This window comes from Bombina bombina, chromosome 4, assembly GCF_027579735.1.
Source record: "Bombina bombina isolate aBomBom1 chromosome 4, aBomBom1.pri, whole genome shotgun sequence".
Classification (NCBI taxonomy): Eukaryota; Metazoa; Chordata; class Amphibia; order Anura; family Bombinatoridae; genus Bombina; species Bombina bombina.
The window spans coordinates 1,228,804,133-1,228,817,824 of NC_069502.1; the positions used below are offsets into that span (position 1 = coordinate 1,228,804,133).

Consider the following 13,692-nt stretch of genomic DNA (forward strand, 5'->3'; position numbering starts at 1 on the left):
TATTATTGCATGCTCTATCTATCTCTGTGAATCATGACATTGTTTGTTTTTTTAATCTTTTTTTTGCTTAAACAAGTATTATACTTGTCATGTTTGGTATATGGTTAAAAGGACACAGTCTACTCCAGAATTGCTATTGTTTAAAAAGATAGATAATCCCTTTATTACCGCTTACCCAATTGTTCATAATTAACACAGTTATTGTATATTAATATACATTTTAACCTCTGTGATTACCTTGTATCTAAGCCTACTGCCCCTTATCTCAGTTCTTTTAACTGACATGCTTTTTAGTCAATCGGTGCCCTCTCATACGTAACTCCACATGCATGAGCACAATGTTATCTATGTGGTACACATGAAATAACACCCTCTAGCTCTGAAAAAACTGTCAAATGCTGTCAGACAAGAGATGGCCTTCAACTTGAAGACTTGAAGGCCATCTCTTGTCTGAAAGCATTTGATAGTTTTTTCAGAGCTAGAGGCTTCAAGGCCTTAGAAATTAGCACATGAGCTTATCTAGGTTTAGATTTCAACAAAGAACACTAATGGAACAAAGCAAATTTGATGCTGAATGTAAATTGTAAATGTAAATATATATTGACACGGTGACTTGCTAGCTTGTAATTGAGTTTTAAACAGTAACTACTAAGTTGTCATGAAAAAAAATAATTCTTTAATTTTGCCCAGGATCAATTGCTGGGCCTGAGGTGTGGGGTCATTTGTTTCTCAGGTGAATTTTTACCAACGTACGGTTATTTGTTAATTAATAAAACCTTAAACAATGGGGTCAACTTCCCAGCTTAAAGGCAAACATAGGGGTGACCATGTGGGTGTAGTTGGGGGAGATTGTGGCATAGTCACTTATGTCTCTGATTGTAATATACATATATAAGTAGTTTTATATTTTCGAAGATGGACCATAGAGCTGAACTATCTTTACTGAACCAGATGTTTTTTATTTTCTTCAGTTACCTATGGCTGATAAAAAAAGACCTTCTGGAGCCCAGTACCGCAAACGAAAGGCACAACAAGCTAAGGAGCAAGCAAAGCAAGAGGGGTCCTTATTTAGATACCTTCATACACAGGAAGCTAATCAAGAACAAGAATGTGACTGTACTCTAGTGGAACCTGCCACTGGGGAAGCTGAATATTGTGCTCCAACTACAAGTCATACTGAAGTTTCACAATTTGGAAATGTTTCTAGAAATAATGAAGAAGAAAAAGATGTCAATAACAGTGACACTAGTAGTAGCACTGCAAAGTCATCAAAAGAAAACAATATTGTGCCTGATTTGGATTACAGTGACCCTGCTAAATGGCCCAACTCCTGCAGTGATGATCTACGACAGCTTATAATTCAACATGGACCACAGGAGGTTGTATCACATGATTTTCCCAAAGACTCAAAAAACAGACGATTTTCTACTGTACACTACAAGAGGAGACTGGCAAATGGTGAAGAAGTGTGTCGCCAATGGTTGATATATTCAACCTCAAAAGATGTGGGTTTTTGTTTTTGCTGTAAATTGTTCAGTAAAAGAAATGTTGCATCATCCCTACAAGAAACAGGTTCAAAAGACTGGAAGAACATTGGAGCAATTATTTCTTCACATGAGAGGAATAATGACCATTTGGAAAACTATCAAGCCTGGCGTGAACTTGAATTCCGCTTATCTAAAGAAAAAACAATTGATGCTCTAAATCAGCTGAAAATTAGGCAAGAAGAACAATATTGGCAATGAGTCTTGCAACGCTTGATTGCTTTGGTAAGAGTTCTTGCCATGCAAAACTTATCATTCCGTGGTACAAATGACAAGTTGTATAGTGCTGGCAATGGAAATTTTTTAAAGTTTGTCGAATATCTAGCCCTTTTTGATCATATCATGAATGAACATTTGCGTAGGGTTAAAGATCAAGAAACATTGGTTCACTACCTGGGAAAAGATATCCAGAATGAGCTTATACAGCTTCTAGCCAGTGCTATAAAGAAGAAAATTATAACAAGTACAACCTCAGCTAAATACTATTCAATTATTCTGGACTGCACACCCAATGTTTCTCACATTGAGCAAATGACAATGAGTGTACGTTTTGTTGATGTAAGCAAACCAGCAGATAATGAGTCTGAAAGTATTACTATAAGAGAACATTTCTTAGGATTTATTCCACTACAGGAGACTACAGGTGCCTTTATAGCAGAAACTCTTCTTGAACAGCTGAAGCTAATTCAATTGCCAATTGAAAATCTGTGTGGTCAAGGGTATGACAATGGCAGTAACATGAAAGGCAAACAAAATGGAGCACAAAAGAGAATACTGGACTTAAACCCACGTGCGTTTTTTGTGCCCTGCAATGCACACTCTTTAAACTTGGTAGTCAATGATGCTGCTAGGTGTTGTCTGGAAGCAACTACTTTCTTCGGGTTAGTTCAACAGATTTATAATTATTTCTCTACATCAACTAAGCGTTGGCAAGTTCTAATTAGCCATATATCAGACTTAGGCATAACTGTTAAGCCATTGAGTGAAACAAGATGGGAGAGTCGGATTGATGCTTTGAAACCACTGAGATATCATCTTGGTAATATATATGATGCTTTGATAGAGATTTTTGAGGATACAAGCCTATCAGGTCCATCTGGAAATACTTCCCGAGTTGAAGCCAAGGGCCTTGCTGATGCAGTTAGTAAATTCAAGTTTGTGGTATCCCTTGTTACATGGTACAACATCCTTTTTGAAGTCAATCTTACAAGCAAGCTACTACAAAATAAGGAAGCTGATTTAAATTCAGCTACAAGACAATTGCAAGTGACCAAGAATTATCTCATAACCTGCAGGTGTGATAAAGGTTTTCAACAAGTTTTGACAGATGCTACTGAGATTGCAAATGAGATACAGATAGTACCAAACTTTGAGACAGAAGATCAAGTTCGAAACAGGAGAAAGAAACGGCAGTTTGAATATGAGGCCCGAGAAGAAGCACCACAAGATCCAAAGCAGAAATTCAAAACAGGTTTTTACTATGCTGTTTTAGACATGGCAATACAATCGATTGAAGAGAGATTCCAATAGCTACAAAAGTATAATTCACTATTTGGCTTTCTATATGACATATACAGTATAAAGAAAAAATCAACAGAAGATTTACTTAAGGACTGTAATAATTTGGAAAAGCCATTGATGCATAATGGAAACAAAGATATTGATGCTGAAGATCTGCGTTGTGAACTTGAAGCAATAGCTCAAAGACTTCCAAAGCCTATGCCGCCACAAGAAGTACTTCTCTTCATACTACAAAATAAACTTCTGGATAACGTGCCCAATGTTTCTGTTGCTCTGAGGATTCTTCTCACACTTCCAGTATCAGTGGCAAGTGGTGAACGTAGTTTCTCAAAGCTCAAACTTATAAAAAGTTACATATGTTCTACAATGTTGGAAAAGAGACTAGTTGGCTTGGCAACTATATCTATTGAACATACACAGGCAGCAGCACTTGATCTGGCTGAAATGGTGACAAAATTTGCAAAGGAAAAGGCACGCAGAGTGAGATTTTGAGGTGTCTGAAATGTAAAAAAATTTCTGACAAATCTGTGTTTTTTTTTGGTTTGTTTCTCTGGCTGTAAGAAAAATACAGACTCATTTAATATATATTTTGTTTAATAAAAAGTTAAAATATATTTTTTGTTAATATAGGCAATTTAACATTTGGTTACTTTATATTTTGCCTTTAATATTGTTGCTTTTGGCATCTTATGCCACACCACTTATTCATGAAAATTAAAAGAAATTTAAAAGTGTTATGATTTGTTTCTTTAATTTTTTTTTAAAATTTTTTTTGCATGGAGGGGGGGGGGCGCAAGTAACTGGTCTCGCCTAGGGCACAAAATAGTCTAGCACCGGCCCTGCTGCTATCCCATACGTCACTAGCTCATGGACTCTTGCCAATTACATGAAAGAAAACATAATTTATGTAAGAACTTACCTGATAAATTCATTTCTTTCATATTAGCAAGAGTCCATGAGGCCCACCCTTTTTGTGGTGGTTATGATTTTTTGTATAAAGCACAATTATTTCCAAATTCCTTTGTTGATGCTTTTTACTCCTTTCTTATCACCCCACTGCTTGGCTATTCGTTAAACTGAATTGTGGGTGTGGTGAGGGGTGTATTTATAGGCATTTTAAGGTTTGGGAAACTTTGCCCCTCCTGGTAGGAATGTATATCCCATACGTCACTAGCTCATGGACTCTTGCCAATATGAAAGAAATTAATTTATCAGGTAAGTTCTTACATAAATTATGTTTTTTATATATATATATATATATATATATATATATATATATATATATATATATAAAATATATATATAAAACTTTTGTCTATTGATTATAATTATTCTATTTACATAGGTCATTCACTTTATGTATATAGTATATATCTCTTTTTAAATGAAAACATATCTTTATCAATGATTTTATTTATAAAACATAATAAACCTAATTAAAGGGACAAAAAAATAAAAATGTTACTTTAAAGGGGCAGTCAACTTACAAAATGTGATATAATTCTGCACTTAGTGTATAATTATATAGCATTAGCTTAGCGCCAGCTTTCAACAGCAAAGGATTAGAGCAATATTTTAATACTTAAAATCAATGTAGCTCTCTCCTGCTCTGGTCTGTTTGCGGGAGCTAGCCATATTGAGTTTAATAGCGCAATTGGGATGGCCGTGACTAGACAACGTGCCCGCGATGCGTTAATGAGAAAAAAAAGACAAGATCAGTAGAGCGAGGAGCGGCGTTCTGTAAAAATACATTTTACTTATTTAAATATTGCTCCAATCCTTTGCTGTTGAAAGCTGGCGCTAAGCTAATGTTATATAATGTGCAGAATTCTATATCATTATTTGCTTGGTTTACTGCCACTTTAATAATTCATATAGAACATGCAATTATAATTAACTTTCAAGTTGACTCCTATTATCAAATTTTTCTTTGTTATTCTGGCTATCTTTATTTAATCAGCCTAAATCAAAAGCTTATAAGTCGGCACATATTTTTTGCAGAATATGTGTTATGCTAGTTTATTGGTTTGCTATACAGGTTGCTGAACCTAAACATTTATGCCTACTAAGCTTTAAATTGATGCTTTTTAAAAAAAAGCAAGGAAACAAATATAAAACAAATTAATAGTAGGAGTTAATTAGAAAGTTGACAAAAATGGCATGTTGTATCTCAATCATTTAATAAAAATGTTTGTATTTATTATCACTTTAAATGTAATATTGTACATTTATATGTAATTGTATAAAAAATGTTATATTGTAACAGATAAACAAAATGGCATTGTGTATAGTCAAAGAATGCCCTAACTCGAGCAAAGAAACCAAATCGTTGCGCTACACTGTTTCCCTAAAAATCCAGAACAAATAAGATTGTGGTTTGATTCTACAGCACAGTTTGAGGATAACTTGGAAGAAATGGTCAACATTGTTCAGGAAACTAATACAAATTCTAGATACAGGATGTGTTCCTTACAATTCACTCCTGAGAACTTCCACAAACAAGGACTGAGAATGTCTTAATAAAAATGCCACACCGATAATATTTGGTAACAATTTGTCAAGAAAAATACAAATTTTAAAACAATCAGTTCAAGATGAGAAACCATCATGTAGACCAGCTAGGAATATTATCTTAACACAAAGTGGGGAGGAAATTAAACTTCGTCTGTGTCTCTACTGGTTTGCTGTCATGTTTGTGGTGAAAGAATAAAAACTTCTGTGAATGATGCAGCCACAAATACTGAGAACAATTTCAAACATAAGGAAACACAATTTGATTGATTACATAGAACTTTATCTACCAACACTCAAACTAGGTCTATGTTAAGTAAGAGGAGTATCTATACAACAACAAAAGGTTTAAATACATCCAAAGATGCATATACCTGGACTATGGAAGATATTCAGGGGACAATGATAACAAATTCTGTTGCTAGGTGTACAGCGCTGGAAAGTACTTTTAGTGAGGAAAATTTAGACGACCAGCAATATATTGAATTTCTGTACATGTCACCCATATTACCATCTTCTCCAAGTGTTCATCTAGATCATAGCTACACACTGGAAGCAGAAAATAGACACAATTACCGAAACTTGCACTTCAAGCAATTCAAATAAGAGGGATCCGGATTATATTCCTGAGACAATGATATTAACGGAGGAAGATGAAAGTTTCTATAAGGAACCAACTCTTAATGATTTTGTCCAAGAAAATAAATATTTGTTTTTTTATTCCAGTTTAGAAGAACTACTAAAATTAATTCCTTGTCCCAAAAAAAAGAATGTACCTCTCTGATTATTAATATATAAAAAAATCTTCTTGGAACACTATTGATTATTTCAGGAGAATGTTTGGAAGGACACTATAATATTTTATGGAAAAGACAGCCTACCATAGGTCAAGCACCAATTGGTAACCTCCTGGTTTCATCATCTATGTTGTTCAGTGGAAACCATTGTGAGAAAATAATGGAGTTTAGCAGATTTCATGGTTTGCAAGTAATTACTAAACAAACATTCTATAAAATTAAAAAATATATATTTATTCCCAACTGTAGACAAACATTGGCTGTGCGATTGTCAAAACAACTGTGATAGTTTGAAAGGCCGGTGTATCACATTGTGTGGAGATGGGCAGGCAAAGTGATAGCCCCGGTTATAGTGCAAAATATTGCACTTATACCTTCATCTAGGATGACACAAAAACAAATCATTGACTTTAATGTGGTACTGGTTACTGAGGCTACTTCTGCGGTAGCCATGGAGGCAAAAGCGTTCAGGCGCAGTTTGAATAACATTATTAACAATGATTTAATGTTGTTTTAAGTTGCCACTGACAGGCACATTAGTATTAAAAGAATTATAAGAGAGGAATACCCATGTGTCAGACATCAGTCAGAAGAAGAATTGCCAGGTTCTGGAATCTTGGACTCCATTGATTGTTAACCATCTACCTCCAGCATGGTCTTTAAAGGAGATGATATGATCATGAAAGATATGTGGCGCTCTGTAATGTTACACACAACCAATATTCACTCCTGGGATGGTGGAGCATGTATACATTCTAAACTTTGCTCTGATGAAGACTGTGAAAGGAAATGGATAGATCAGAAAAGTAAGGCCTGTGAAGCTTTACATCAAGTGGTATGCGACCCACGTATGGACAAAGACTTTAAATGCCTTGCACAGTTCTGCCACTCTGGTGCCATTAAAGTTTTTCATAGCCTGGTATTAAAATATAGACCAAAGTGTGTGCACTTCAAAATGGACGCGATGGAGGCCAGAAGAAAACTAGCTATTCTTGCACACAATAACAACTCTGATAGAATACAAGAAACTATTAGAAAACAGATCTATCACAGTGGCCGTTTAGGTGAACTTAGACCAGTCTATCCTAAATGTAAAAAACAGTGGCAATTGAGGCCTATATATCAGGAAATGAAAATGGACCATGTTTGTTCAATGTTACATGATGTACTTCATTTAGCCTCTGGTGAAATCAAGAGTTCATGGGAATCACACAATAATTCACTGCCTGCAAACATAGCTGAAATTCCACGTCCTACAAAAGCAAAACTTAATGAATACTAAAAGATCTAGATTTCTAATGAATATTGAATACATTTTTTTTTGTTTTTACAGTAATCCAAAATAAAAAAATAGTGTTTAAATACAAATGTTTTCCATCCAAAAAAAAAAGTATTGAAATATATGTTGAGTATACAATGACTATTTAAGTTAACTGATACCTGTAAGTTAGTTTATAATTTTTTTAAATAGTAGCAAAGTTAATAAGTACTAAAAAATACATTGGAATTGGCTAAAATTGAAGGCTGTATCTAAAATGTAGAACAGCAGACTGTGGGGTCAATTTATTAAGCTTGGTACGGAGCTTGATGCCCTGTGTTTCTAAAGACAGCTCTTCCATTACCTGTCCGCCTGCTCTGAGGCGGCGGATAGAAATCAACCCGATCGAATACGATTGGGTTGATTGACACCCCTGCTGGCCACGAATCTGCGGGGGCGGCATTGCACCAGCAGTTCACAAGAACTGCTGGTGCAATGATAAATGCAGAGAGCGTATGCTGTCAGCATTTATGAATGTACAGCGGACATGATAAGCTACATCGTATCATGACCGCTCGCACTATGATAAATATACCCCATAGTATGAAAATGCAATGTTAACCAAAAGTGAGCAAGACTCACTCAAGTGTATACAGAGGTATGCACTGAAATATAGAGCAATGTCCCAAATCCAAACATATATATCTAGTGACATAGAAACATAGAAACATAGATATTGATGGCAGATAAGAGCCATAGGCCCAGCAAGTCTGCCCGACCTTACCTAACAGTATAAACTTATCTAGTTCGTAGGATAGCCCTATGCTTGTCCCATGCATTTTTAAAGTCCCCCACAGTGTTTGTTGCTACTACCTCTTGAGGAAGTTTATTCCATAAATCAATCACTCTTTCTGTAAAGAAGTGCTTCCTCAAATTACTTCTGAATCTACTACCCTTTAGCTTGAGCTCATGACCCCTTGTTCTTGAATTTTCCATTTTATGTAAAATACCCACAGCCTCAGTTTTACTAAACCCTTTAATGTACTTGAAAGTTGCTATCATATCACCTCTTTCCCTTCTCTCCTCTAAGCTATACATATTTAGGTCATTGAGCCTATCCTGGTAAGTTTTATTTTTTAGACCATGTACCATTTTGGTAGCCCTCCTTTGCACAGATTCAAGTTTGTTAATATCCTTCTGAAGATATGGTCTCCAGAACTGCACACAATACTCAAGATGAGGCCTAACTAATGATCTATAAAGTGGCATAAGAACCTTACTATTGCTGCTGCAAATACCTCTACCAATACATCCAAGCATTCTGCTAGCCTTACTCGCTGCATTACTACATTGTTTACTAAGTTTTAAATCATCTGAAATAATAATTCCCAAGTCCTGTTCCTCGTCTGTAACAGTCAGTAAAGTGTCATTGAGTCTGTAATTAACATTTGGATTTTTCTTCCCTAAATGCATTATTTTACACTTTGCTGTGTTAAACTTTAGACCCCAGTCATTTGTCCAATCCTCCAATTGTTGTATATCACTTCTCATTTTGTCTACCCCCCCTGGAACATCCACTCTGTTGCAAATTTTTGTATCATCTGCAAAGAGACATACTTTCCCCTGTAGCCCTTTGCTGATATCGCAGATAAATATGTTAAACAAAACAGGCCCCAGAACTGACCCCTGAGGAACACCACTAGTAACAGCCCCCTCTGCTGAATGAACTCCATTTACTAAGACACTTTGTTTTCTGTCCTTAAGCCAGCATTCCACCCAGTTCACAATTTTTGAATCTAGACCAAGGAGATATAGTTTGTGAATAAGTTTATTGTGTGGGACGGTGTCAAATGCTTTGCTGAAATCTAGATATGCTACATCAACTGCTCCTCCCTTGTCTAATACTTTTGTTACATAATCAAAGAAGTCAATTAGATTAGTCTGACATGATCTCCCTGAAGTAAAACCATGCTGATTTTGGTCCTCTAAATTGTTTGTCTTTATGTAAGTCATAATTCTTTCTTTTAAGAGGCTTTCCATTAATTTCCCTACTACTGAAGTTAAACTAACTGGCCTGTAGTTGCCAGATTCTTCTCTACTGCCCTTTTTATGAAGGGGTATTACATTTGCTATTCTCCAATCATCTGGGACAGCTCCTGTTAATAGTGACTGATTAAACAGATCAGTTAATGGGACAGTTAGCACTGATCGAAGTTCTTTTAAAACCCTTGGATGAATATTATCAGCACCCACTGCCTTTGTAACATTTATTTTTGATAATGCTAACAAAACCTCATCCTCTGTAAAAAGATTACTGTTAAGCTTGTTTCTATTTTGCGTTGCATCCCTTAATGTAGACATTGTATCTTCACAATCTTTAGTGAAAACAGAACAGAAGTAATCATTGAGACAGTCTGCAATCTGCTTATCTCCTTCTATTATTCTACCATCAACTGATTTCAATTGTACTATTCCTACCTTATTTTTTCTTCTTTCACTGATATATCTAAAGAATGTTTTGTCCCCATGTTTTACTGACACTGCTATCTTCTCTTCTGCATGAGCTTTAACCTTCCTAATTAGGTGGCCAGCAACAAAGTTGCAGGACAACCTATTGTTATTGTTCGGATTATTAGGTGGCCAGCAACAAAGTTGCAGGACAACCTATTGTTATTGTTCGGATTATTAGGTGGCCAGCAACAAAGTTGCAGGACAACCTATTGTTATTGTTCGGATTATTATTATTATTATTATTATTCTTTTTATTCCGCCAAGCTTTGTATTCAATTGCCCATAACTGCTTAACTGTTTTTGCAAAGCTCTTAAAATCAGGTATGCTGGTACAGCCTATTGCTGTGCTACATCTCTTGCAAAATTGAACTTATAGGTCACATGCTCTGGCAGCCATATTGCTTTTTGCGCCAAATTTCGACAAACGCTTAAAAATCTTTAGCTCTGGAACCGCTTATGTTACAACTTTGAAACTTGCTGTGCTTAGTGCTACTATGACCTGAAATTGCTATTGCTCAAGAGAAGTGCCTAGGTCACATGATGTGGCAGCCATCTTGTATTTTGTGAAAATATTCAAACATCTTCTTCTCCTAAACCGCTTAGTGCAATGACGCGCAATTTTGCACATATGCTCCTTGTAAGGTCCTCTACCAAGTTTGTTCAAACTGCGATTTTTCCATAATCAACATGGCTGCTGTGAGACATTAACCTTTTAATCGCCATTTAATTGCGTAAATTTGCACTTTATACATTAGTTTTACAATATTTAACAATATTATAGTGTAATAGACACATGATTACACATAGTCATAACCCTTAAAGGCAATATAGCAGTTAAAATTCGCATTGCGCAATCGTCTTCGTGAAATAAAACATTTGCAAATTTTCATGAAACTTCTGCAAATTGTAGAGGTCTATAGTGAGCATTAGTATGTGCAATTTGAAAGCCATACATTGCATAGCTTGGCGGCCATTTTGTTTCGTATGCGCCATTTTTAAAAACTATAAAAATCTTCTTCTCCGAAACCGCTTATGGGACAGACTTGAAATTTTGTTTATAGAGTTATCTTATGACTAACATTCAGATTTGTTCAAGAGAAGTTGATAGGTCATGTGATTTGGCAGCCATTTTGAATTGTTCAAAATTGCTTAACGATATATTTAAATTAATAATAAAACAAAAACCTTTTTACAAAAATGCTTTATTTTTGCCATGTTTATTGACATCTATAGTGAGCACTATTGTGCGTAATATGGAGGCTGTATATCTTACGATCGGGCAGCCATCTTGGTTTACGTGAAAATTTTGAAAGTCTATTTTCTCTGCAACCGCTTTTATAAGATCTGTGAAATTTGCTGTACAGTCTTATATTGTTACCTATATTCATAATTGCTCATTAGGAGAGAATCAGTCACATGATGCGGCAGCAATATCAGTTTTATGTTTATTGTAATTATTTATAATTCAATACTTCCTCTTTTGAGTCAATTGCTCACAGAACACAAATTACTTATGCTAAACTCTTGAAATCAGGTATGCTGGTACAGCCTATTGCAATGCTAAATCTCATGCAATAATTAACACATAGGTCATAAGGTTACGCAGCCATATTGTTTTTTGCGACAAATTTCGAGAACTGCTTAATAATCTTTAGCCCTGGAACTGCTTATGTTGCAACTTTGAAACTTGCTGTGCTTAGAGATGCTATGAACTAGATTTTCCATTGCTCAACAGAAGTGACTTGGTCACATGATGTAGCAACCATCTTGCATTTTGCGAAAATCTTTAAACATATTATTCTCTTAAACCGCTTAGTGCAATAAAGCGCAATTTTGTACGTATGCTCCTTGCAAGGTCCTCTACCAAGATTGTTAAAATTGTGATTTTTTTTATCGCCATTTAATTGCGTAATTTTGCACTTTATTCATTAGTTTTACAATATTTAACAATATTACAGTGTAATAGACACATGATTTCACATAGTCATAACCCTTAAAGACAATATTGCAGTTAAAATTTACATTGCGTAATCGCCTTCGTGAAATAAAACATTTGCAAATTTTCATGAAACTTCTGCAAATTGTAGAGGTCTATAAAGAGCATTAGTAAGTGCAATTTGAAAGCTATTTTGTTTCGTATGTGCCATTTTTAAAAACTATAAAAATCTTCTTCTCCGAAACCGCTTATGGGACAGACTTGAAATTTTGTTTATAGAGTTATCTTATGACTAACATTCAGATTTGTTCAAGAGAAGTTGATACGTCATGTGGTTTGGCAGCCATTTTGAATTGTTCAAAATTGCTTAACGATATATTTAAATTCATAATAAAACAAAAACCGTTTTACAAAAATGCTTTATTTTTGCCATGTTTATTGACATCTACAGTGAGCACTATTGTGCATAATATAGAGGCTGTATATCTTACGATCAGGCAGCCATCTTGGTTTACGCGAAAATTTCGAAAGTCTATTTTCTCTGCAACCGCTTCTGTAAGAACTGTGAAATTTGCTGTACAGTCTTATATTGTGACCTAGAGTCACATTTGTTCATGTGGAAGGAATTTGTCACAAGCTGTGGCAGCCATATTGGTTTACGCAAATATTTTGAAACTGTGTTTTCTTTCCAACCGCTTATGTTAAAACTGTGAAATTTGCTGTATAACCATATATTGTCACTTAGAGTTACATTTGTTCATGTTGAAAGTATAGGTCATATGGTGTGGCAGCCATTTTAAAAAACACAAACATTTCAAAAATGTGTTTTTTTTTTCCAAATGCTTATGTTAGAACTGTAAACAGTTGTTATATAGCTTTATTTTGTGACATAACTACTTATATTGCATTGCAAAAATAATGCGCTGGCCACCTCTATTGCTGCTTGCAGCTATATTTATTATTATTATTATTATTCTTTTTATTCCGCCAAGCTTTGTATTCAATTGCCCATAACTGCTTAACTGTTTTTGCAAAGCTCTTAAAATCAAGTATGCTGGTACAGCCTATTGCTGTGCTACATCTCATGCAAAATTGAACTCATAGGTCACATGCTCTGGCAGCCATATTGCTTTTTGCGCCAAATTTTGACAAACGCTTAAAAATCTTTAGCTCTGGAACTGCTTATGTTACAACTTTGAAACTCGCTGTGCTTAGTGCTACTATGACCTAAAATTTCTATTGCTCAAGAGAAGTGCCTTGGTCACATGATGTGGCAGCCATCTTGCATTTTGCGAAAATTTTCAAACATCTTCTTCTCTTAAACCGCTTAGTGCAATGACGCGCAATTTTGCACATATGCTCCTTGCAAGGTCCTCTACCAAGTTTGTTCAAACTGCGATTTTTCCATAATCAACATGGCTGCTGTGAGACATTAACCTTTTTATCGCCATTTAATTGCGTAATTTTGCACTTTATACATTAGTTTTACAATATTTAACAATATTACAGTGTAATAGACACATGATTACACATAGTCATAACCCTTAAAGACAATATTGCAGTTAAAATTCGCATTGCGCAATCGCCTTCGTGAAATAAAACATTTGCAAATTT

At 35.1% G+C, this 13,692-nt stretch overlaps 1 protein-coding gene across 1 annotated transcript; it reads left to right on the forward strand.

The window, feature by feature from the left end:
• The first annotated feature begins 1,886 nt into the window (after positions 1-1,886).
• On the forward strand, positions 1,887-3,074 carry LOC128655828 (uncharacterized). Its single transcript, XM_053709387.1, has 2 exons — positions 1,887-2,288; positions 2,583-3,074. Exons 1-2 carry the CDS (start codon positions 1,887-1,889, stop codon positions 3,072-3,074), a joined length of 894 nt encoding a protein of 297 aa, XP_053565362.1.
• The last annotated feature ends 10,618 nt before the right edge of the window (positions 3,075-13,692 follow it).